The sequence below is a fragment of the Bubalus bubalis genome, chromosome 13, assembly GCF_019923935.1.
Source record: "Bubalus bubalis isolate 160015118507 breed Murrah chromosome 13, NDDB_SH_1, whole genome shotgun sequence".
Lineage (NCBI taxonomy): Eukaryota > Metazoa > Chordata > Mammalia > Artiodactyla > Bovidae > Bubalus > Bubalus bubalis.
In genome coordinates, this window is record NC_059169.1 from 37,571,021 (window position 1) to 37,597,416 (window position 26,396).

Consider the following 26,396-nt stretch of genomic DNA (forward strand, 5'->3'; position numbering starts at 1 on the left):
ATGGAAAGACTTTAAGCTCAGATTTCCTCTCCAGCCACTCACTAGCTTTAGTTAGGTTACTTCACATTTCTAGAGCCCTTTTTAACTCACCCATAAAATGCAGTGCCTGATGATCATTATCTGCTGATATATTGCCTTTTGATGCAAACATTCAGCATCTCTCACAGTCCAAGGCAGAGTGGGGAAAAATCACCATCTCAGACAGGGCATTCTGTTCTCTGTGGAGTGAGTGTCAGGATGGGATTTGGAAAGGTACAAAGGAGTTTTTAGCTACTGCTCCACACATTTTCATAGCTTAACTTCATTATTTGCTTTGAGATTAATTCTTCATATGGTAACACTGTAACCAGATATTAGTATTAAAGGCAGGTTTGTTTCTGAGTCTTGGACTTCCTCTTTATCCTGGACTGCAGTCCCAGCCTAGAATCTTTCCACTTGTTTCCTTGCCCGCTGTGAGCTGTGGCATGGATGAAACACTTGACTTAGGAAGGATACCTGTGTTTTAATCTCTCTCCTCCCTCCAGTTAGTTTTGTGACACTAAGCTGGTTTCTAAGATCCTTTTCCTCTTTATAATTTTTGTCAGGAAAAATTAAAGGATGATATCAACAGATTTTATAAAATCAAATAAGCTCAATAAAATTTTTCGTGCTTGAGCCTATAGCATCTGTCACAGGGGCCAATATATATATATTTCAGTTGCACTCTAATGTCTCTAGCCTCCCTACACATCCTTGTCATTTCAGTCCTGGGCCAGAGTTTATTTTCATTCCATGTCACCATCTTCTCGGTGGTAGGAAAGTCTGGACCCATGTTCCTCTTCCTCTTCTTATCCCTGATGAAGTTCATTCTAGAAGCTTAAATGCCAAAGAATGCTGCTGTTGTTTATAGGACAGTGTGCCTTAGTGCATCTGTTTGCTTTCTTCTGACAAGATCTGACCTTCTGTCTCTCCCTTTGCTCCCATCTCTGTCTTAGCTACTAAGTTTATTCTACACTTCATTCCCATTTTTCTTCAGATGGGTCATTTGTTCTTCCATCATCTATTTACCTGTGTTTGTTAAGTATCTACTCTGTGCTAGGCTATAGGGAGCAATAAGGTAGAGAAAATATCATCACTAATCTTTTGGAATACTGTCAAAGGCAGCCATGTTTTTTTTTTAAATGACATTATTTTTAAGTCTGCAGGAGCAAATATTCACAGGATGCATTGGAAACACAGGAGAAAAGCTGCCTACTCTGCCAGGAAAAGTTAGAGAGGTTAGAGCTACTGTTGCATAGCAAACCACCCCAAAACTTCCTGACTTAAAATGAGCACTGTTTAGCTCACAGTTCTGTGGGTTGGCAGAGAAGGCTGGGCTCAGCTGGATAGGTGTAGGGACCCTGCCTGGGATTCTTCATGCATTCGTAGGTCACTGAGGTATTTTTGCCTCGGGGGTTAGCTGGCCATTGGCTGGCATGAAAAGGATGATTAGGCCAAATGTTTTTTTGTCAGTCAGTGGGTTACCCTGGGTTTGTCTGTCTGGACATTGCAGGATTCTGAGAAAGAAAAAGTGTTCACAATCTTGTGAGACTTACACTGACACAGCATCACATCTGCCATCCTCTGGTGGTCAAAGCAATGCACTTACATTCAAGAATGGCGAAATAGACTCCACTCGTTGATTAGAGTTGCTCGCTGCAAAGGGGCGTGGATCGGGGTGGGAATAATTGTCACCGTATTCTCGAATGATTGATTAGATATGTTAAGTTTGAGATTCCTATTAAATCCAGTGAAGATACCTAGTAGAGATTGACACATGAGCCTGGGGTTCAGGGGAACTGTCTGGGACAGCTGGACACATAAGTTAGGAGTTTGTTTGGCTTATAGCAGAATAATTTGAGAATTGTTATATACACTTAAAGCCCTAAGGATGGATTAAAGCAGCAAGAAAGTGGGTGTAGGGAGAAAAGAAAGGATGCCTAAAGACTGAACCCTGGGAGCATTTCAGTGTTCTGACATGGGAAAGAGGAGAAATCAGCGAGAGAGACTGAGAAGTAGCCACAGAGATAGGAAAACCAAGCCAAGTGAAGAAAAGTATTTCAAGGGAACAGTGATAATCTGTATCAGATGTGGCTGATGTGTCAGGTAGAGTGAGGACTGAGCACCGTGGATTTAGCACCGTGGAGGTCACTGATGATAAGAGCAACTCCAGTAGAGTGAGCTGCTAGAGCTTGATGGAGTCGCTTCAAGATAAAGAGGGGAATGAGAAATTGAAGATAGTTATTATAGCTAAATCTGTCATGTTTTACTATAAAGGGAAGGAAAAAATGAAACCAAGACAGAGGACGTGAGATCTGGAGAGGTTTTTGTTTGGTTTGGTTTTTAAGCAGGGAAAAGGTAACATTAAGGTTGTTTTTTTAATGAGAATGATCCAATAGAGAGAAATATTGCTGATGCAGGAGAGAGGGGAGAATTGCTGGAACAGTATTCTTCCATGGAAGAGGGGATGGGATTTAGCACAAAGTGGAAATATTGGCCAAGTAGGAGCAGAAATAGTTCATCCATCAGAACAGGAGAGAAAAGAGTACGTAGTGTTAGCAGCATGAGAATCTTCTCCATTTGTTTTTTGTCTTGTCTTGTTTTCTCAGTGGAATAGAAGCCATCATCAGCTCAGAGTTAGCATGGGGAGAGTGCGTTGGTGGTCTGAGGAAAGAGGAGAACGTATGAAATAGTAATAGCTAGCGCATGGCAGTCCTTTACTACATAACAGGCACCATTTTAAGCACTTCGAAAGAATAAGCTCATTTGATTATGTTCAAAAACATGATTCACATAAGGAACTTCATGCATTGGTGGCTTAGAGCGTTGGTGTCCTAATGGCACTGTCTTACACTAGAGAGGGTGGGGCCACATCATGAAGGTCTTGTAAGCCATTCTCAGTAGTTTAGACTTAATACTGTGTAAAATGAGTAAAGTGTAAGAAACAGATGAAGGATTATATAGTTCTGCAGAATTTTAAATAGAATGATGTGATCAGTCTTAAATTTGTAAAAGATAACTGAAAATATTATGAGAAGGGTTCTGGAGAAAGGGAGAGTGTTAGAAGCAGAAATTCCAGAGAAAAGCTGAGTAGGGCTTAAACTAAGGTAAATTACAATGGGAAAATAGAAGGAACATGTTTAGAAACATGTAAGCAGTGAAATTGTACAGGACGTGCTAAAGATAGTTGGAGGAGCTAATCTAGAATGATGTCCAGTTTTCCTTTGTTTTGGAAGATTATATGCTTGAAAGTGAAAGTGAAGTCGCTCAGTCGTGTCCGACTCTTTGCAACCCCATGGACTGTAGCCCGCCAGGCTCCTCTGTCCATGGGATTCTCTAGGCAAGAATACTGGAGTGGGTTGCCATTTCCTTCTCCAGGGGATCTTCCCAACCCAGGGATCGAACCCAGGTCTCCTGCATTGCAGGCAGATGCTTTTTCCTCTGAGCCACCAGGGAAGATTATATGCTTACCTGATACCAACACACAGAATAAAAAGAAGATTTTAAGGAAAAAATGAGTTCAGTTGGGTAACTTAGCTTCCAGAATGCTATAATTTGAATAAATATTTAGCATTTCCATAACTGAAGATGGCATTGTTGACTAACAAGTTGATAATACATCATTACAGATTTTCATGCATCTTCCTTTCTGCATTTTTATCATGGATTAATGTTATATTCTAGTGAAAAGCATATTTCTATTTTATCCTAAGGTTGAAAATTTTGTTCTAGTTTTATAATTCATTTAGTATACTGACATTTAGGTAAACAAATTTTAGTTTCAATTCTGTGTCTTACGCTCTTTTTCTTTTGACACATTTATTAAGATTGTGTATCCTGTTTGTGCTTATTCATATCTATATTTATTTATGTATATGTTTTTCAGATGTAGAAAGAAATCTAGTTGTATGAATCTTTCACAAACAGTATAAGATTGTGTCATGTTTGCAGTGGAATGACAGGGACAGTGTTTCTGACTTTCTTCACTCAATTTGAACCTTAGTAATTGTACATTTGCATTTTTCTCTGAATAGAACTACAGATATTTTGACAGTATAGACTCTTACGACAGGCAGTAAGTGGTTAAGCTTAACTTACAGTTCAGATATTCTGGAAATTACTTATTTTAAAGCTATTTATTTTTTTAAAAAGTTAAAAAGCAAATGTATTGGTTATTGAGGAGACAATATATAAATAATAGCTTCAACCTAGCCAAAAGATGTGAACAATCAAAATATATGCAGATAAGAAATAAGTATAATTAAGTGTAAGTATTATTCCTACATCTGTCTATTGATGTCCTGGAGGGTTTAAAATACGGTGATAGTGATGACAGTTGCAGACTCAAGCTAGCAGTTGTCTAGACTGACAGCTTTAGATGCAAATCCACTGGGTATAATCCAAAGAAAATAAAAACACTTATTCTAAAAGATACATGCACCCCAGCATTTACAGAAGCATTATTTATAATTGTCAAGATATGGAAACACCCTGGGTGCTAATCAACAGATGGATAAAGAAGATCATTGCTTCATTGTTGACTCAACACTGAAGGAATATATGCGTGCATGCTCAGTCGGGGCCAGCTCTTTGTGACCCCGTGGACTGTAGCCCGCCAGGCTCCTCTGCCCATGGAATTTCCCAGGCAAGAATATGGAGTGGGTTGCCATTTCCTTCTTCAGGGGATCTTCCTGACACAGGGATAGAATATATGCTCCTTTTTAAATCTAAATGCTGATAGGTGCCTTGATTCTTCCAGTGTATTGTCCCACAATTTGTCTTTGGCCAACTGAAATGTGAATGCTTTATTTAAAAAAAAAAAAAGTTAAACTTTTATTATCATTAGCCTAGGGAATAAGTTTTTAAATACAGATTACAGTCAACTCAGAGTTTCTGTGACCAGAGAATGAATGAAATATTCCAGGGAATTTGATACTTGGGATTTAAATCAAAGAAAATGAAGAATAAATGACATGTAAAGAACCATATTGTTAATAAAGGAATATTTGATACCAAACAACATTGACTTCACATGAGTACTGGAGAAAAAAAATCCTGCTTTTTAAAGATTTTGTTTTAAGGATTATTCTCCTTAGTTAACTATATTATGCATAAAAAATCAAAAGCCTACAGAGAGTAATTTAATAATTGGTTGTTTTATCTTAAAGCAAGATAAAAAGGTGCATGATTAATCTTCATCAGATGTCTAAAAGCTGATCAATTTTTTCTTCTGTGCATAGGTAGGAATGTTTCTCTTCAGATTACTTCTGTTTTTAAATTGAAAGATAAATCTTTAGTTCAAAGTATTTTGCTGCTGCTGCTAAGTCGTTTCCGTCGTGTCCGACTCTGTGCGACCCCACAGATGGCAGCCCACCAGACTCCTCCGTCCCTGGGATTCTCCAGGCAAGAACACTGGAGTGGGTTGCCATTTCCTTCTCCAATGCATGAAAGGGAAAAGGGAAAGTGACATGAGTCTTAGCGACCCCATGGACTGCAGCCTACTAGACTGTTCTGTCCATGGGATTTTCCAGGCAAGAGTACTGGAGTGGGGTGCCAGTGCCTTCTCCTCAAAGTATTTTAAACATGGGCAAATTTTGTAAAATTAAATGACTAGAAGTAGTGTTGTGTGAAATCACAGGTTACTTTATTTAGGCATTTAATAGTAACCTTTTTTAGACTTTCAAAAAATATTTGTTTCTTCTTCTTCACTCTGAATCATACCTATTCTCTTTAGGTTTTGTAACATATTGAAAAGACTTCAAGCATATTTTGGCTTCAGAACCTCCTCCAGGAGTTTGTCCTTAAACCTCTAACATCTTATCCTACAAGTGTCTGTGTATCAGTAGTTTTGTACATTTATGTTATCGGTATTTTTAATCAAGATAGTCTTCTAATTTCTTGCTCTTGTGTCCCCTTGCTAAACCCGGTCTTCACAAATTTTAGTGACCAGGCTATGAAACTGTGTCCTTTCATGGGCAGTTTGAATTGCCCTTGAATTCCAGTCAAAAACTGGCACTCGAACTGACATTTTTAGGCAGAGTTGCAGACTGAGTATTAATAGCGTAAGAACTCCTTTTGTAGAGTCTGATACCTTTGAGTTTATAGACTTTAAAGAGAAGAATGCTCAAAGATACTAAAATTTTAACAGCTTTTTAACTTAGATGAACACGACACGACTTGATGGCATGTGGGTCCATCCCTCCATCCACTCCTCCCATTCTCTCCTGAACCAGCTTACAAGGGGTCTTTGCAGTTGTCCTTATCGACCGATATCACTCTAGTCAGTCTTTGACTTGTTTTGCTAAGTTCAATTGTCAATTCTAAGATTTCATTTTAATTGCTCTGTTGGCAGTGTTTAACAGGATTGCTTTTTCTTTCTCCCTTGAAACACCTTCTTCCTTTTCCTGAGGGTTATCTCCTACCTCAGCTGTTCACCTCTGACCTCTTTCCTACGTCCTCCTCTATTCTGTATTTCTAGGAATGTCCAGGTTTGTATTCCGAGGTCTCATCTAGACCTCGATCCCCGAGTGGTCTTATCCAGGCGTGGAGTATTACCCAACAACAGTGTGCTTACGACTCCCAAGTTTATCACCACTCCGTCTAGGGTATATGTGTTCATTGTCTTTCTCCTTTTATTGGAAGATAAGTTCCATAAGAGCAGGGACTTCGTTTCTATTCATTACTTTTTGCTCAATTTCTAGGACATTATCTGACACATAATACATACACTGTACCATGTATAGGACATTTGGCTTATGAATAGTTCATCTTTTATCTTGGCCATAATGATGAATCGGTCAACCATTACTTTTTCTCTTGAGATGTGTATATTCATTTTTTTATTTCAATAATATTAAGAAACTTATCTCCTTATTACCTGAATTTGTTTCAGCTCAGTTGATTACATTTAACTGCCATAAATTAAAATTTTAAATAGTGGATTAATTTTCAGATTTAGACATTTCTTTTTGAAGCATACTGCTTTTGAAAGACCACTTTAAAGGTTCTGTTAATTCTTTGAAAAATATATATATTTTTTCATTTTAAGGACTTCATTTTCTGCATGGTGAATCATTAATGTGTTTAACATTTCAGTGACTTGTAATTTTTTTTTTTTTTGCTTTGTTTGTGTTGTGAGACATTTTGTAAATAAAATTTGGTATCTCAGTAATATGATCTACAAAACAAACGCTAAGTATTGGAATTGGCACTAGTAGTTTTTACTGAAGATGGACTCAGAAAAGTAGTCGACCGTAAATGTCAACTTGGGTCCATTCTGAGATGCATACTGGAAAAATTATAGTCCTGTGTCCATACAGAAAGCCAGAGGACAATAGGTTAAACTGTAAGTAACGTTTTTTTTTTTTTTTATCTCACACTGTTTACCAAAAAAAAATTACTTATAAACTTTCATTTATAAGTAAGTGAGCTCCAAATTAAAGAAAACTGAATTAAAGAAAGATTAGTCTGAAAAGAAATGCTCAAATTTGATTTATCAGTGCTGTGACTGTTATTTAACTTTTAAGCAACACATTTGGCGCTGTCGTCATTAGTCTAAATTAATTAATTTGACCATTGTTTTCAGTTTTTAATTTTAGAGAGATATAAACTTATTGAAAATCTTAGCAGAATATGAAATTTTGAATAGCAGTTAATAGTTGCGCATACCATTTGAAATGCTTTGTTTCTGCTTGTGTTCTCTGCTAAATTTTTTTTTTCCATTGAATCTGTGCTGCTTCTTTGCCAATGTTTTCCACTATAGAATCTCCATCTCGCAACCTTGCTTCTCGTGAGCGCATTTACAAAAATTATGGTGTAGCTGGGCCTGCCTCTGCTCTCTCATCTCTGTCTCACAAACTGAAGGGTGGGTATGCGTGCCTCCATGGATGGGCCATTCTCAATGAACATAGGAGCTTTCAGGAAAAGAAGTTTTAGTTCACGTCAGTCATTTTCATCTCATTCCATTTAAGATTAAAGTTTATCATTTTATTTAAACTTGATATTTTGGGGTAATTTGTGATGTATCTGTTCAATATTGTATTGATTATCCTAATTGATATGCCTGTTTACTATATCTGTAGGTTAAATAGTACTTTTGTTTAATTTCAAACCTGTATGAGGTCTTAAATAAAATAAGTACATAGAAAGAAATGCCTTTGGGGAATTGTAAAGCCCTTTTGACCAGAACAAAGTGGTATATGTGTAAGCCTCGAGCACATTGTGATCTGTAAGAATATAGTGTCTTATGTGACAGGTTAGTCTTAGACTCATTTTTCTGTTATTTAATGTAAAAATAATTTTCCTGTTTTAGTTTTTTATGAGAAACAGTTTGATAATTTAAGTTTTTTAATTTACCTTTGTTTTCAGAGCCATCCTATATGGCTTGAGTCTTCCTTATATTTTCCTTAGTCATGTAATTTTAGAAATGTTTAAGCTATCGTCAATTGGTAAAATGTCAGACCATTTTAAAATTTGCTTTGGTTTTTTAGAGTACTGTATATTCCTAATCACATATTTTTGTCTTAGAGTAATATTTAACTTTAAAAATCTTGTATTCTTAAAAATGAGTAAAACAGTTTTATATTTCTCCTTTTTACAGTTGACAGTAATACTTTATAATATTATAGAATAATTGTAGAACCTGCTCCCTGTAGTATATAGTCTTGTATAACCCATAAGTAGTATATACTATGGCATATCATATTACAGTAGAGTATTATGGGTACATTATATTATAGAATGGTATTATATAACCTTTTATTTATGATTTTGGCATAAATGCAGATTATTAATGAATTAATATTTAACATTTTTACTAATTCATTAGAATGTACTAAATTTTTATCCTGTCTTGTATTATTTTTTCTTCAGAATTCTTTTGAGATTAAGAAAGTATCTATTATCACTTAAATTTACACATGATAAACATGAGCATTAAACAAAATTAAGTGATGAATGTGAAAGTATTTATGATCTAAAGCTTTTTGACAAAGTGTGTTTATATTTAGTGATACTTAAAATAGCCATATGACCATTTTTAGTAATACTTACTGCATGCCTCAAAACTTTTAAAACCCAAATGAAGAAGATACACATTAGTTAGTTAGCGTATGAGTTTACCACAGTTAGCTAACTTGACATTTTTTTTCAATATATGAAATATATTTTGGAAAACTAACTTTTTCAGCAGGATTGATTTGTAATTTGACAAATATATGTCAGGAAGAAATAATTGTGCATTAGTTATGCACCTAGACTCCAGCAGGTATTCAGCTGTCACCACTTAACAGATCTTAAAAAAATACTCACCATTACATGAAGCACAGGAATATGCTATAGAGCAGCCCTCACTCTGACCCTCTCTATATAACAAGCAATGTTTGCTGGCATGTGGTAAATGGTGTTCCTGATATTTGAAAGAGTCTGTTGTTTAGCCAATCACAGTAGAGATGTCCTTTGTGAGGAATTGTGCATCATTAATTAGAAAGCACGCCCCTTTTAGAAAATTCACACATTGACCTTGTAGAGAGAGATGCCAAATATAAAAGATTAATTACTTATTTGCTTGGATTCACCATTATGTATGGTTTAGCTTATGAAATAAATGTGATGATGAAGGCATTTCCATCATCAGAGTGACAAAAACGAATCAGTCACTCAGAATTAGTGGCAAGGACTAGGCTGATGTCTAATTCTACCAAATACAATATTTGGCTTATAAAATCTGACCCTTACACAGCAGTGGCTGCTGTCCCCTCTGCCCTGGGGTGGTGTTGGCCATAATGGATTTTCAGAGAATCTGAAGATTGTGACTAGCAGAAGGGAAAAAAAACTAAGAAAATAGGAGTTTATTTACTCACTTAACAAATATTTATCAAACACTTATTATATTGACCCATTCTTGACATGGCATCAGTGAAAGGGAGTAAGAGACAAAAATATCAACTTTTGTGATCCTTCCATGAGGAGGCAGATTCTATGGCAAAACTCTCTTGTCAGATTAACTAGAGCATGACTGTCCACGCGCACACACGCAAGCAAGCCCCAAAACACTTTACTACTTTTATCCAAGTTTGTTTGTTTCCCTTTAAAAAAGAAAAAGAACGAACTGCAGTGTAACCAGTTAACAAATTCTTCTCAATTTACTAAGTATCCTTTTTTAAAAAATAGGAATGCTTCTGGCAAGATTTATGGATTTTCAGTTCTTTTGTGCCAGTTGAGTCACTTTAGTCAGATTGCTTTCCTCCTAACAATAATATCACTTGCAATAAAGACAGGAGTTTTGATATTAGGCAGGAAAGATAATCTTGCAGGCTGTACCACTTCCCGACAGCAGAGACATCCTTGCTGTAGTGCCTCTAAAGCAAGCATGAAACAGTAGGAGCGAGAGACACTGAAGGAGGGCCAGGATGCCGAAAACAAATGGTGTCCGTGTAGAAACTCCTAGTGCTTTGCTTGGGAAAAAGTGAGATTATTTTTCTTTTTATCCTTTTTCTGTTAGCATTCATATGTTAGTAATAAACTATTCTAATCCAATCATAAGAATATTAGAATTATAAAATGTAATTGAACTTTGTTGAGAAATCGTTTCCTGTTCCCCTTTTTTCTTTAATTTTTAAATATTTTTGTCTATGAAAAGCAACACAAATTTTTTTTAGTTATTTTTTATTTCATGGTTTAGTAGATAAATCATCAGTAAGTTATAATTATATTAACAAGTTTCACTATGAAATGGACCATACAGGTGACCGAGGAACCATCTCAACATCTCCTAGACCAGTCTGTACGTCAGGAAAACCAGAACTGTCCTCCAAACACAGTAGAACACTTAAACCTGATGGACGTATGAGCCGGACTACTGCTGACCAGAAGAAGCCAAGGGGTACAGAAGGGCTGTCGGCTAGTGAGTCTCTCATGTTGAAATCTGATGCTGCGAAGCTGCGGTCAGATTCTCACAGTCGGTCGTTGTCCCCCAACCACAACACCTTGCAGACACTAAAATCGGACGGGAGGATGTCTTCTGGCTTCAGAGCTGAGTCCCCAGGCCCAGGTTCTCGGTCATCCTCTCCCAAGCCAAAGACGCTCCCAGCCAATAGGTCTAGCCCATCCGGTGCTAGTTCTCCTCGATCCTCCTCACCACATGATAAAAATCTACCTCAGAAAAGCACTGCTCCTGTTAAGACGAAACTCGATCCTCCCCGGGAACGCTCCAAATCGGACTCTTACACCCTTGATCCAGATACCCTCCGCAAGAAGAAAATGCCCCTCACAGAACCCTTGAGGGGGCGATCAACATCACCAAAACCAAAACCAGTACCAAAGGATTCTAAAGATTCCCCCGGATCCGAAAACAGAGCTCCCTCTCCCCACGTGGTACAAGAAAACCTCCACAGTGAGGTGGTTGAAGTCTGCACCTCAAGTACTTTAAAAACCAATAGCCTAACAGACAGCACCTGTGATGAGAGCAGTGAATTTAAGAGTGTGGATGAAGGTTCAAATAAAGTGCATTTCAGCATAGGAAAAGCACCACTGAAAGAGGAACAGGAAATGAGGGCATCCCCGAAAATAAGTCGAAAATGTGCTAACAGGCACACCAGGCCCAAGAAGGAAAAATCCAGCTTTCTCTTCAAAGGAGAGGGATCCAAACCTTTGGAGCCAGCCAAACAAGCCATGTCTCCTTCCGTGGCTGAGTGTGCCCGGGCCGTCTTCGCCTCTTTCCTGTGGCACGAAGGCATAGTACATGATGCCATGGCTTGTTCTTCTTTCTTAAAATTTAATCCAGACCTTTCCAAAGAACATGCTCCTATAAGAAGTAGCTTAAACAGCCAGCAGCCTACAGAAGAAAAGGAAACCAAATTAAAAAATAGACACTCGTTGGAAATATCATCAGCACTGAATATGTTTAATATTGCACCTCATGGGCCAGACATATCTAAAATGGGTAGCATCAACAAAAATAAGGTGTTGTCCATGCTGAAGGAACCCCCCCTGCATGAAAAATGCGAAGACGGGAAAGCCGAGGCCACTTTTGAGATGTCTACGCACCACGCGACAAAGTCGAAGTCGCCGCTGCCCTTGACGCTGCAGCACCTGGTGGCTTTCTGGGAAGACATCTCTTTGGCCACTATCAAAGCAGCGTCCCAGAACATGATTTTCCCAAGTCCCGGTTCTTGTGCAGTCCTCAAAAAGAAAGAGTGTGAGAAAGAGAATAAGAAGGCGAAAAAAGAAAAGAAGAAAAAAGAGAAGACTGAAGTCCGGCCCAGGGGTAATCTGTTTGGGGAGATGGCCCAGCTGGCGGTAGGAGGGCCAGAGAAAGACACCATCTGTGAGCTGTGTGGCGAGTCCCACCCGTACCCAGTGACGTACCACATGAGGCAGGCTCACCCAGGTAAGCGGTTACAGAGTACACGTAAGCACTTAGCGTAAAACACAGATGCGGTAGCTTCTGAGTTAAGCTGTTCCATGAATTACCTTAAAGTACAGGGACACTTATGCCCAGAATTTATAGTTTTCTTAGAATGTAATTTTTAAAGTGCTTAATCGATACAGTATAAGTTTTGTGGAAAATAGGTAAAGAAATTCTAATGCTGTGATGGCAAGGCAGTTCAGTACTGTTTCGTTTTAGTGTTGTCACATTCTGAGAGATTGTTAACTTTTAAAATATTTTACATTTTACCCAAAGGATTGCTGTCTCACAGAGTGGAAATAACATGTCCAAACACACAGGAGAGGTCTCAACATTAAATCTCCTTTAACTGTATTGTTTTCCTGTTCAAAACTGCAAATTAAATTAGATTATATTAATTTCTGTGGGCCTCTTCCTGTGAAAGAGATTATCAACTGTTTCATCAGAAGACAGTATTTTAGATAAATGTAACTATTTCTATAACAATTGATTAGTGTTGCAAAATTCACCTGTTATGGATTTGGGTAGATGCTTTTCTCTTCCTACATATTACACTGAAACCTTTTGTAAAATATGTGATCTGTAAAATTTACCATTCGTACAGAACGTTTTATGTCTATTTTGTCCAAATTTATGGCATGCTTAAATAAATCTAAATGTTCCCATGTCTTACATTTCTTTTCATCTGCCTATGTAGAGTATCTTCAGTATTTTAGACATCATTTAGTTGATTACTTTCTGGTCATACATGCAAGTTTGCGGATATAACTAACAGCCTGTGGGGGCAGGGCGGGAGGGGGTGGGAAGAAAAAGTGAAAAAGTTAGATATTTGCTTCAGTACTTTGCTTCCTTTGAGAAGGGAAATCTGTCATTTATGTATAGGTAGCAAGCATCAGACTATTAAGGATTCTTAGGTGTTCAGTATCTATTTATGTGCTTACTTCAAAGGCTGTGGCCGGTATGCTGGTGGACAAGGTTACAATAGCATCGGGCACTTCTGTGGCGGATGGGCTGGTAACTGTGGCGACGGTGGCATAGGGGGAAGCACGTGGTATCTGGTGTGTGATCGCTGCAGAGAAAAATACCTCCGGGAGAAACAAGCTGCTGCCCGGGAGAAGGTAGTTTTATTTTGTTCTGGCTATACTGTGAATGATAAGGATAAACCTTATAAAAACCTCTTTTTAGCAACATGGAAGTTTACAACTCTGGAAACTCAAACAGGGGCTCTGAAACAACCAGAGGGGTGGGCTAGGGAGGGTGGTGGGAGGGAGGTTCAAAAGAGGGGGGACGTATATATACCTGTGGCTGATTCATGTTGAAATTTGACAGAAAAGAACAAAATCCTGTAAAGCAATTACCCTTCAATTAAAAAAAAAGCAACAGGGGCTCTGTAACAACCTAGAGGGTTGGGATGGGGAGGGAGATGGGAGGGAGACTAAAGAGGGAGGGGGAAAAAAAAAATCTCTTTATAGGAACATGTCATCAGACAGCTTCATATAGTTGATATTAAAAATCAGCTTTTATAATAGGAGTAATATACAAATTTGATTTATGCACTAGGTCAGCTGTTTTTAATGACAAAAACAAATTATGTCTTGGGATAACACAAAAACAACCATTGTGTAGCATACATACCCTGTTGACAGATGTAATTTTTTTATTACTTGTGTGCTACTCAGTCACCTGCTTACATATACATAGCTTTCCCTCTTCACCTTTTCTCTCTCTTAATTCTTTTTTCTTTTCCTTCTCTTTTTTCTGCTGTTTATCGCCTCTCTTTTTCTTAATACCTAGTTATATTAAGGATTTATGGAAAGTGAGGATCATTCACATTAGTGACACACCTAACTGAAAATATTTGCCAGATACACACACACACACAAGTTATTTACTCTTTTATTTAAATAATTACATGTAGATTTTACTAGTTAGGTTTTTAGCTTTCAGCAAAAAGATAAAAAAATACAGTTTGTATTTGATATAAATTAGTTTCAATCAGTTCAGAAACATGAAGTGAATGTTGTTTTTGGTAATCACTATTATTGTTTTAAAGTAGTTCTCTGAGTGTTTAATAATTTGTATTAGCAACTCAAAAATATTTAGGTTAAGAAATCTCATATTTGAATATAAGTAGGAAAAGATCCCTAAAAATTCTCCCTCCAGGTCAAGCAGTCTAGGAGGAAGCCGATGCAAGTCAAGACTCCGCGTGCCTTGCCCACCATGGAAGCCCACCAGGTGATTAAAGCGAACGCCCTCTTCCTGCTGTCGCTGAGCAGCGCTGCCGAACCCAGCATTCTGTGTTACCATCCAGCAAAGCCATTCCAGTCTCAACTCCCCAGCGTGAAAGAGGGCATTTCTGAGGACCTTCCTGTTAAAATGCCTTGTCTCTACCTGCAGACATTAGCTAGGTAATGTCACTTGGCTGTTTTTTTTAAATCACTTTGGAAATTGCCTGCTGGCATGACTTACCAACCAGCAGTTCCATTTTGAGAAGCAGAGTTATGTAGTTTGTTTGTTTGTTATTGTACTTATAATTCAATAAAATGAACAGGAAACAAAAATGAAAATGTGAGACTAAGTACATTTGGGACGTTGGAAAAAATCACCAGGAATGCCAAGTACAGCAAGCCTTCAGCTTCAGTCACCTGCTTATTGCACTTACACTAGCACCTCTGTGTTCCAGTTTGAAAAGGATAGAAGCAAATGGTAAACATGTAAACGTTGATGGCAAACTCTAATTATGAATTTTGTAATTTTTAGCCCTTTGGGGAATAGATATATCCCCCCCTAACCCATGAAACATTTCATATATCTCTAATCTCTTTCACATTTCACTCTAACACGTGTTCCTACCATAAAGGTCACTACCTGTACTCCAGTAGTCCATGTGGGACATGTCATCAGCCTGAAGCAAGGCAGTGATGATGGGGAAACAAGAAGAGAGAATAGTGAAAGGGAATCCAGCGTCCACAGGCCTGAAGGACTGGTCATGGCTGAGGGCTGAGCCCTCTGTGACACCTAGATATTTTAGCTTAAGGCACCCGGATAGCTGGTGGGATCACTCACTGAAACACTGGAAGATGAAAAAGTTCTCAAAAGGAAAGAAATTCAATTTTGTATTTGAAATGTTTGTGGTACCTGGAATACCTATGTGTAAAATTATCAGCCTTCTATTTCTTCCTCCTTAAATCTGCCACTATTTTAATACTCTACACTCCTCAATTATAGATATATGAGTTATTTTTGCTTTTACAAAGGAGGTTAAAAATGGAAAGTGTCTGTATTACCATCATACTTTAAGTTACTGGGTTTGATTTAATGCAGGCATCATCATGAAAATTTCGTGGGCTATCAAGATGACAACCTATTCCAGGATGAAATGAGGTACCTGCGTTCAACATCTGTGCCAGCCCCTTACATATCAGTAACTCCCGATGCCAGTCCCAACGTATTTGAAGAGCCCGAGAGCAACATGAAGTCCATGCCACCCAGGTATTTGAGTTACTATATTTTTGTTGAGTCCAGTGTTTGGTGGAAGAGAGATTTTAAGTAGAAGAGAATGCTCTAGAAGTTCTTTGATATTGATGCATCCCTCCATCTCAGGAAGGAAGTCGCATCAAGTGTCCTGACTAATAGAGCAGTAAGAAAAGGCATGCATTCATGAATCAGGTGAGGTCCTTGATAGCAGATCCAGTTGGAGAGAAAAGATCACCTTTACTCCCGTTAGTTATATACAACATCTATCATCTATTCAAACAAGAATGTACACTCACTTAGGCAGTGAGGACACAACATGGCCAGAGTTAGCCAGTTACTAGAACATGTATAAGCTTTACTGAGGGCCATAGGATTTGAAACCAGCCTTGACCAATGGAAAAGAAACAAAAAGAATACTTTGTAAATTTGTCTTAGAAAGTTAAGAAAGGTATTTATCTTTTTCTTTAAAATGCCCCAATAAAAGAAATTACATAACCACCTTAATACTTTTGTAACTGTTTTTTAATGTTGTATAGTTAAAAAGGAAAAAAAAAGAAAGAGGTTGGTTCCTGCTGCTGCTGCTAAGTCGCTTCAGCCGTGTCCGACAGCCCTCCTGAAAACCACTGAGTTCTCAAATAGTTTTAAGTATCATGTAACTGAGGCTAGGAACCAGTTCGTCTTCTCTCTGTACACTGTGGTATGGCCGTGCTCCAGATAGAGCTTTGGGTAGCACCTCCAGAGAATGAGAAACCATAGAACACTTGGAACCAGAGGAAAATTGCATCCTTTCACTTTCCCTCTTATTAAGTTTCCTCATATATATATTTTTGTTCTTCCTATTCAGTGCTATTATGAATATATCTGCTTGTTTTTCCTGAATATCATGACACGTGTCTTCCACCACAGTGCTTTTGCTTCTGAGAGAAGCTTAGAATATTTGATGCCTTTTCTTCTTTTTCATTTAAAATGCAAAGTAGATTTAAGAGAAGCAAAATTTTAAGATGCAGTTCTGAAATCGGTCAAAATGTGATTACATTTGGAAAGATCCCATTACGGCTTAAAGGCTTAAAGAGGGATTGTCAAGTTGGCTTTGAATTTGTATTCTTCCACATGGTTCACACATTTGACTACGCTGTTGTAAACTAAGTAAATACAGTGTCACGTCATTCCCTTTTTCTCCTGAGTTGTCTGTCACCTTGTTCTATCTGCAGTTTGGAAACTAGTCCCATAACTGATACTGATCTCGCAAAGAGAACCGTCTTCCAAAGATCCTACTCCGTTGTTGCTTCTGAATATGATAAACAGCACTCCATCTTACCTGCACGAGTTAAAGCCATTCCTCGGAGAAGAGTTAACAGTGGAGACACTGGTAAGTATAAAGATAAAAAAGAAGATTGAGTGATCCTAATGATTTTATTTGTAGATTTTTTTTAATCTAATTTTTGAAGGCAGAGGAATGGATTAATTTTAAATCATGGTAAACATTCCTTCTGTGTGACACAGCCATAAATGTGCCTCTCTAAATTTTACATCTTAGTTGGAAGAGACACCCAGAGATCATGTACTATTATTCAAGAGTAAACTGATCTTTAAAATATATTACTTGTTAGGTATCTAAGCTGAATACTGCTACCACTATCCCTCCCACTAAGCTTCAGTAAATCAGCAGTTCCAGTGACTTGACACTTTCACAATGATATTCTCAATAGAAACTTGTTAACTCTTGTAAGTACTACCACTCAAAACAGATGATAAAAACTGGAGATACAGCTAGCTCTTAATCAGTTAAAATTTTAGATAATCTGGACTAATTAGTATCAGCAGCCCCAAATTGAGGCTAATTGATTCTGTCTTAAAAATAAAGAAAGAAACCCAAGAAGCAAAGGATAACATGTTAATGGTTTATCAGGCCAACTACTTACTAAGTGAAGATCTGACCTAATATTTTTAAGTAGATGATTATGTATCTTATTGAAGATCTTCTAGGAAAATATTGAGGATATATTCAACAAGTATCTTTGGGCTCTTATTGAAATACCATTTGTTACAAAGCAGTCCACTCCAGTTTTCTTGCCTGGAGAATCCCAGGGACGGGGGTGGGGGAGCCTGGTGGGCTGCCGTCTATGGGGTCGCACAGAGTCGGACACGACTGAAGCGACTTAGCAGCAGCAGCAGTCCTTTAGAAAATGCTGGGGATAAGATGTAGATTCCATTTGGGGAGAAAATAAATCACATTTTGTATAGTGTTATAGAAAGGATGAACTTTAGATTCAGACCTGGGTTCAAAACTTATTTTTGCAACTTAACAGGTATATAACTTTAAGTAAGATATTTAAATCTGAGCTTCAGTAAAAAATTGAAATCATTAAGATTTGTGTCAAATGCAAAAACAAAAAAATCCCCAAAGACACTTAAGTGAATAAGCTGGATACTGTTTTTTGAAATCACTGTAAATATATTAATATGTGTTACCTATGAAAATTGATACTTTTTTTTTTCCTTCAAACAGAAGTGGGTTCTTCACTCTTGAGGCATCCATCTCCTGAGCTGTCCCGGCTCATCTCAGCCCACAGCTCCCTCTCCAAAGGAGAACGGAACTTCCAGTGGCCAGTCTTAGCCTTTGTTATACAGCATCATGATCTAGAAGGTCTGGAAATAGCAATGAAACAAGCGTTAAGAAAATCTGCTTGTCGAGTTTTTGCTATGGAGGTAAGAATACATGAATAGGATTATTGATTCATTCATCATAAGCTTCATATAATGGTTCTCTTTAATGATGTCAGTTTTCTACTGAACAGAAATTATGACAAATTAAGGGACCTCAGTGAATAGAAAATACCATGTTTGCAACAAAATTAAACTCCTAGGTTTAGGAATATAAATGAATTTGAGTTTAAACACTCTGAAAAACTTCATTTCTACATTACTTTATTATCTGAATCGTGATAATATCTTCTTAAAAAAGCTTTTTATAATCACAGTGTCATTTCAGTTAGAGTAATCATGCAAAAGGGATCAGAAGTAGAGCTTTTGAATTATAAATTTAACAATGATAATTTATCTGGGTCTCTGTTCTCTGAAAATGGATCACTGTATATCATAGACTTGTATATGTAACAAATCTTTTTTCTTTATCATGAGTAGGAAGTAACCTGCCATTCATCAGTGGGAACCACATGAATCTATATTTTAAGTAAATAGCGGCTTGTGTAGAACTTAAGAAACATTCTAAATGCATGTTGATTCTAAATGCAAGTTGGAAAAAATATGCTTGTATAAATTAATGTTCGGACAAATTTTTGAAATGAAAAGTGGTTTGGAAAATATTTTGGATTGCATTTCATAGGTATTATATTCCCTACTGTTAATTTTTTATTAGGGCCAGAATGACTGAAAGTGTAAGTTCAGTGTACTTTCAGTGAAATGACAGTCTTCTAAAGTCTTCCCTTAAAATACTTGAGTCCCAGAAGGTTCTCTTTATCTTGGACTTATTTAACGTTGTTTATGCAGGCTTTCAGGCTTCCCTTGCGGCTCAGCTGGTAAAGATTCCACCTGTGATGCAGGAGACCTGGGTTCGATCCCTGGGTTGGGAAGATTCCCTGGAGAAGGGAAAGGCTACCCATTCCAATATTCTGGCCTGGAGAATTCCATGGACTGTGTAGTCCATGGGGTTGCAAAGAGTCGGACATGACTGAGCGAGTTTTACTTTCTCTTTCGTGCAGGCTTTCAACTGGCTTCTGTGTAACGTCATCCAAACCACTTCTCTCCATGATATTCTGTGGCATTTCGTGGCATCTCTGACTCCTGCTCCAGTGGAACCAGAGGAAGAAGAGGATGAGGAAAATAAAACAAACAAAGAAAATGCAGAACAAGTGAGCGAGAGTCTTGGTTTTTTATTTGTCCATATTTTTATAGAAGAGTCAAACTCTCTTCAGGTAATACCATAATTTACATGAAGTCATTCACAGATTATATAACCTAAAGGCAAGAATACCAATTCAGAGCTATGAGCAGCATACTAACTATGCTGAATGCAAGTTTTCTGTCTCCAAACACTGTCAGTCAGTTCTTGTTTCTCACTAGCCATCACTGTCACACACAAAGCACTCAGTTGGAAGATACATACTGTCCAGTGCAATAAGATGAAGGCAACAGCATTATAGAGAAGAGCCGTCTACTTCACAGCATTACTGTACGGCACAGAGAATGAAAACGAGATTGTGCCTGGACATGAAAGTCAAAAAGTTTGGCTAGAAAGGACTTCAATTTTATAGGAGGCAGCCTGTATCATGGAAAAGCATTGAGTGTGGACCCTGGAAGCCTGGGTTCCAGCCACATTTATACCTCTGTAGCTGTGCTTTATGGATCTCATTTATATTTCTACAGTAAAAAAGTAGAAAACTAAATCCTCAATTTAAAAAGCTGTCAGAATAGATAGAAAAAAACAAAAGCTCGGTACTGTTTATAAGCATCGCATTTTTAAAACCTAAGGACAGAGGAAGAGTAAAAGTAAAAGGTTAAAAGTAGAAAAAGATATACTGGATAAATACCGATGAAAATTAGGTTGCTACAGCTAGTTTAACATCAGATTAAATAGATTTCAAGACGTAATTATCAGTAGGGATAAGGAGGATCTCTACAAAATGATAAAAGAGTAATTCAGTATCTTCAGTGTATGCATGTAGTTAATAAAATAACCTTAAAGATATCCAATGAAAATCAATAGGGCCGCAAGGGAAAATTGAAAACAATCCACGATTACAATGTGATGTTATCACACATTCATAAGAGCTATCTGTTCCTGTGTAACAGATACCCCAAAACCTACTGAATGGAAATAGTTCCTTACTGGCTCCCAACTTTGTGGGCCAGCAGTTTGGGTGGTGCTCAGCTGAAGGGAAAGGCTCATTTCTGCTAGTAGATTAGTGAGTATGCTGGAATTGATCCTCATATGTGGCATTTATTTGGTTTGGTGATTTTATTTATAGGTGACCTTATCACTTTTTCCTTTAAAAACGTAAGCATAATTAGTTAACCTTACTGGATGTTTGAGGTATGGTTTGGTTTTGTTGTTTACATTTTTACTACATCAGTATCGTTAAAGTACACATTTTCTTTTGTGGGAAAAATTCCTTCCAGCTCCCAAACTGATGAACTTGCCCGCCATTTCTGTCTTAGGAGAAAGATACAAGGGTATGTGAGCATCCGCTCTCAGATATAGTGATCGCAGGGGAAGCGGCTCATCCTTTACCACACACGTTTCACCGCCTGCTTCAGACCATCTCCGACCTTATGATGTCTCTCCCCAGTGGCAGTTCATTACAGCAGATGGCCCTAAGGTAATATTGTTTCCAAGTGTCCTAAGTACCCTGGAAAAGGAGTTTTCTGAAGCAGTCAAAGCATGAAATGCTTGAAAGACCTCTTTAAATACTTAAGGTAGAAAGAATCCTGTGTTATATGAATGGTACCTCCCTCATTATGGTTGTAATTTAGAATTGCCCTTCGCCTCAGCTCATGCCTGTTGGCCCCTCTATAAATTGTGGGTAGTATACTTCTGAGTCCTCTAAATTGTCACAGTCTGAAACCATCTTCCTCGCTTTCCTTGCTCATCTACCCCAAATCACATGTCTCAGTGTTCCTCAAGAGTAGAAACTTAAATGTTGCAAAAATGGAGAGGGCAATGAAATCTCAAAAACAGAATTCAAAATAGGGTTTTGAATTGAAAAGAATATCAAGAGAAATGCAGCCAATCCTAAAATTACATTGAAGAGTATCTCCTCCTTTTAAGTCCTCACCGTTACTTTTACATTGTGAACTTTATCACTAGAGCCTCGTACTGGACTACACATATAAGTAAATCCTCCATTGATTTTTATAAGAAATAGGTTGACAGAGTGATTTTGGCTATACACATTCCTAATGATGAGACCAGCAGAGAAGAGATTCTGTAGTGCAAGATTTTTGAAGTACAAAGTGTGTTATACTCTGATGAATTAGTGTAGAATTGTTGGACTAATAAATTTTAAGAGGCTGTTATAGTTGGGATAACACTTGTCTACAAAATTGGTTTATTACCTATTTTGCTTTTATAGCTTTGATCTTCATGTGTCGGTTTGGCTATATTTAAAACAGGGAGGCCTGGCGTGCTGCAGTTCATGGGGTCGCGAAGAGTCGGACACGACTGAGTGACTGAACTGAACTGAAAATGGATGAACTTTCCTTAGAATTTACATTGTTCAACAGAAATGATGTATATTTATCCAAAAGCCAGTAGAAATCATTTTGTTTCTTGAATTTTTAAAATTTCTGATACTGTTATTTTACCTACAGCATTAAGATTAGCTGCAGAGTGCTTTTTTTTTTTTCAAGGAATTCCTTAGAGGTTCCTGAAAAAGAATTATTTAATATATTACTTATACTTTTTTAGGTGCTGGAGTCTGAAATTCAAGCAATCTGATCACCAGTTCCTCCATCAGAGCAATGTCTTTCATCACATTAACAATATTTTGTCAAAATCAGATGATGGAGACAGTGAAGAGAGTTTTAGCATCAGCATACAGTCTGGCTTTGAAGCTATGAGTCAGGTCAGTCATCTAACAGTTATCCTGTGTTATCCTGTTAATGCTCAACAATGTACTGAAGGAGAAACTGAAAATTACTCCTAAACAATTTGCTACTTACTTTTATTTCTATCTCATGCCTATTTTATTATTGTGGAAGATTTCCATTTGAGTGTTTCAATTATGTGTATTTGTTTCTGGTAGGAATTGTGCATAGTAATGTGCTTAAAGGACTTAACCAGCATTGTTGACATAAAAACTTCAAGCCGACCTGCCATGATTGGCAGTTTGACAGATGGTTCCACAGAAACCTTTTGGGAGTCAGGAGATGAGGATAAAAACAAAACTAAGAACATCACCATCAACTGTGTAAAAGGCATCAATGCCCGCTATGTATCTGTTCATGTGGACAATTCCCGAGATCTTGGGGTAAGAAAGGAAGCTTAACTATGGTTTGTTAGTTCTTTTCAGACCTTTATTAATCATACAGTCTCATTTCTGAGTTTTAGCAAAAAGGCTTTCACCTGGAACTTCACCAACCAAACATCCTATTTATATTGTCAAAATAACTCAAGTCTAAAAACAGATTAATATGACTTGGGGCACTGTGGAATACCCATTTTAAGAAAGGATCTGATTATAAATATATGAAACCTATAGCTAAGCAAAATAAATATCTACTCCATGATATTTTACCTCCACGCCCTTGTTCAAGCTATTTTCTTGGCCTGGAAGTCCTTCTCTTAAACTCTACCTTTCAGATTCTTCCCAAGTATAAGACCCAGCAGACAAATTCTCCCACAGTACCTCTTCTATAAAAGTTACTCTTTCTCTCCCCTGGATTCTTTTTTACCTTGCTCTAGTGGCACGTAATGCAGTTTGACCTGTAGCATAATTAGCCTTCAGTTTTTAATCCTCACCCCCACCGTCAGAAGGGAGTTGGGGAAAATTCCTGGATTAACATCTATAATCATACTATATATTCCCACTAGCTCTAGCCTGTCTACATGTTTCAACTGAATTGAGCAGTCTTTAACAAAAAGTACTGGAGAAGAAAAAGCATCCTATTTACTTGAGTATTAAAGGCCAATAAGAATGTAAAACCAACTGCTAAATTCCCATGCTTCTACCCCATTCTTGAGAAAGAATACTTTTTAGAATTTTTTCCCTCAGAAAGAAAGTGGCCTGCAGATACAGTATTAATAAGTCCCCTTGGGCCATTGCCAAGCTGCTCCTATCCCATTTGTATATTTCCTTTCCCAGGGAGAGTCAAAGTGGTGGGTTTGGGTCTCAGATGACCTGAATGGAGAATGCCAACCACAGAAGTTCAGTCTATAGTCAGAGCATTCCTTGCTGTCTGCAGTCACCCCAACTTGTGTCCATCAGCACAGATTGAATAAGAAAAAGGCTTAGCAGTAATACTATATCGCTATATCACTAGCTTATCAGCTCTTGAGACCCAAGAGTTCAATTGGTACAACTACTTTGTCTTACTTGAAAGTCAAGTGTAAGAAATCAGAACATTTTTCTGACAGGAACTCACTGCTCAGCGCAGTGTTATCTTTGATTCATGTTTTAAGCTAGAATATACTTTCCATCAAAACAGTGGTTGCAATCGATTTAACATTTTGTCTTTTAGGAGAGATAATCATGGTAATATTCATTTTTTACAGATACGCTGACATCAGCTTTTCTCTTAGGAAACCTCCTCTTATTTATATGAGTCCTTAAGACTCACGCAGTGTACTGTGTGTCCCCCAGCCTTCCCGCCACACTGCCTTAAACACAGCGTTTGTTCATTTGAATTGCATCAGCCTATAGCACTTAAAAGTATACAACTCTCCAAGGAATTCATATGCCCATCTATTTCTTGATGTACTTGGCGTAAAACTTACTCAATCTTAAGGTCTCTGACTCTAGTACCAGTATGATTCTTTCCAGTAGTTAAAGGTATTAAATTTCTTTTGCTACTTTACTTTATATGTTAAATGGTCCTTCCCTAATTTGGCAAAGATCTCAAGGGGATAGAACTCATCACTCTCATGTGTCCTCCCCCAAGTCCCTGTGGCTGTCTGGGGGCACCGTGATACTTGCAAGTATTTGTTGCTTAAGCCAGCTTCCTTCCTCCCTTTTACACCAGAAGCAATGAGAATAATAAGAATGGGACATAGTAGCAAGGCAAGTTGTTGAAAGACTTCATGATAGAGATAGAATTTAAATGATTAGACTTTGGATAAAAAGAGGGAATGCCAGCCTCCTCTCTCAGAGCCCATAGAGAAGGACTGAAATGTGTGATTCAAGATGGAGTTTGTGAGGATAAGAAAAAGACTGGAGTTGTAGGAACTGTGATTGGTTTGACAGATGGAATGATGTCAGTTAGGAAGGACTATAAAAGACAAGCAGAAGAGCTGATATGATATTGATAGGTTATAAGAAATCACTGTCCGTTCTAGAGCCAGGAACATGGCATAATAACTATTTTGAATTGTTTATTTTAGAATAAAGTCACCACAATGACCTTCTTAACTGGCAAAGCAGTAGAAGATTTGTGCAGAATAAAGCAGGTAATTAACACTACCATTAAATGTTTTTACTGCCCTGGTAGAAATTTCTTCTTGTCAGTCTCCACTGTTGAGTTCTAATTTTGGCATGCCACAGTATTATAGGAAATCATCTCTTTTCAAAACATTAAATTGGCAAATAGTCCATGTATGGGAATAGTTATAACTGTCTCTGTCCTAAACATCTTACCCATTATTTTCCTACATGTTCTGTAGTCATGAGTAAGTATACTGTGCCTACAGCCCTCCACCCTGACTTATGCTCCCCTGCAGAGATTCAGGGTGCCTTAGAATTCTTCATAGATTCGATTCACAAATGCCACTATAATTCAGCCACACGTCAGATTAAAATGTAGATTATTGTCCTATACCTTGAAAATCTTTCAGTTTACAGCACTGCAATATATCCAGGTTAAAAGTCAATATACAGACCTACTCTAGAAACAAGTCTTATTTGGACTTGTGACAGATGCTGTATAAACTCATTCCCTTGTGAGTGAATAGTGTCAAAAACCATTGTACAGTACATTGAAATTTAATCCTTGAGAAGAGTTAGATTCTCAATGAAATGTACTGAAATAAGTCATCACAAATGTGGTATTTTAATTCTCAACTCCACCACTTACTAGACTCCTGCCATCTGTGTTAACTAACTTTCTTCATCTGCAGCTATTATAGTATTGCTTATCTTTACAAGATTTAAATAAGATAATCAATGTGAAATAATCCAATACACTTTCTGTGTGTACAGTTATTTGTTATTTGAGCTTACTGTTACTAACACCAGGACATAGTAACCACTGTTATTAAGTCCAGGACAGTAATAAAATAGTAATCCACTTGTATCATGTTTCTGTCCCTTTTCTGCTCCCCTAGGTTGAGCTGGATTCCAGGCACATTGGTTGGGTAACAAGTGAACTTCCAGGAGGGGATAATCACATCATCAAAATTGAATTAAAGGGTCCAGAAAATACACTGAGAGTTCGACAGGTTAAGGTCCTGGGCTGGAAGGATGGTGAAAGCACAAAAATTGCTGGCCAGATCTCAGCCAGTGTGGCCCAGCAAAGGAACTGTGAAGCTGAGACTCTGCGAGTGTTCAGACTCATTACATCTCAAGTGAGTGTCCTTACTACACATATTCTAGCACAGGATAAAAAAAATAATGTACTACTTCAGTAATAATATCAAGAGCCTAAGAAAGTATTTTGTTCAATTTGTTAGAGATTGTTAACTACAAGTTTGGCCCATTTTTTTCTTCTCATAGCTCAAATTCTTGTATTTCATTTTGCATTCATAATTCTGAAAAGTAGAGGTGTACAGTAAGAATAGCATAGGAACATTATAAAACCTGCAGAATCAGCTGCTGAGTCCTCC

The 26,396-nt window shown here is 37.6% G+C and overlaps 1 protein-coding gene across 12 annotated transcripts in view; it reads left to right on the plus strand.

Annotated features, from left to right (window-relative positions):
* Window positions 1-26,396, plus strand: part of MYCBP2 (MYC binding protein 2) — a 263,442-nt gene that overhangs the window by 206,934 nt on the left and 30,112 nt on the right. For 7 of the 12 annotated variants that reach the window (XM_025262731.3, XM_044927209.2, XM_044927210.2 and 4 more), the window contains 13 exons: window positions 7,781-7,882; window positions 10,763-12,406; window positions 13,373-13,542; window positions 14,588-14,832; window positions 15,749-15,916; window positions 17,113-17,270; window positions 18,411-18,610; window positions 19,624-19,773; window positions 21,080-21,240; window positions 22,329-22,485; window positions 22,666-22,890; window positions 24,960-25,025; window positions 25,899-26,138. In XM_025262731.3, coding sequence (XP_025118516.3) covers window positions 7,781-7,882; window positions 10,763-12,406; window positions 13,373-13,542; window positions 14,588-14,832; window positions 15,749-15,916; window positions 17,113-17,270; window positions 18,411-18,610; window positions 19,624-19,773; window positions 21,080-21,240; window positions 22,329-22,485; window positions 22,666-22,890; window positions 24,960-25,025; window positions 25,899-26,138 — 3,686 coding nt within the window. The remainder of the gene's footprint in view (window positions 1-7,780; window positions 7,883-10,762; window positions 12,407-13,372; window positions 13,543-14,587; window positions 14,833-15,748; window positions 15,917-17,112; window positions 17,271-18,410; window positions 18,611-19,623; window positions 19,774-21,079; window positions 21,241-22,328; window positions 22,486-22,665; window positions 22,891-24,959; window positions 25,026-25,898; window positions 26,139-26,396) is intronic. The other 5 variants (XM_044927211.2, XM_006054102.4, XM_044927213.2 and 2 more) reach the window with 3 other exon arrangements.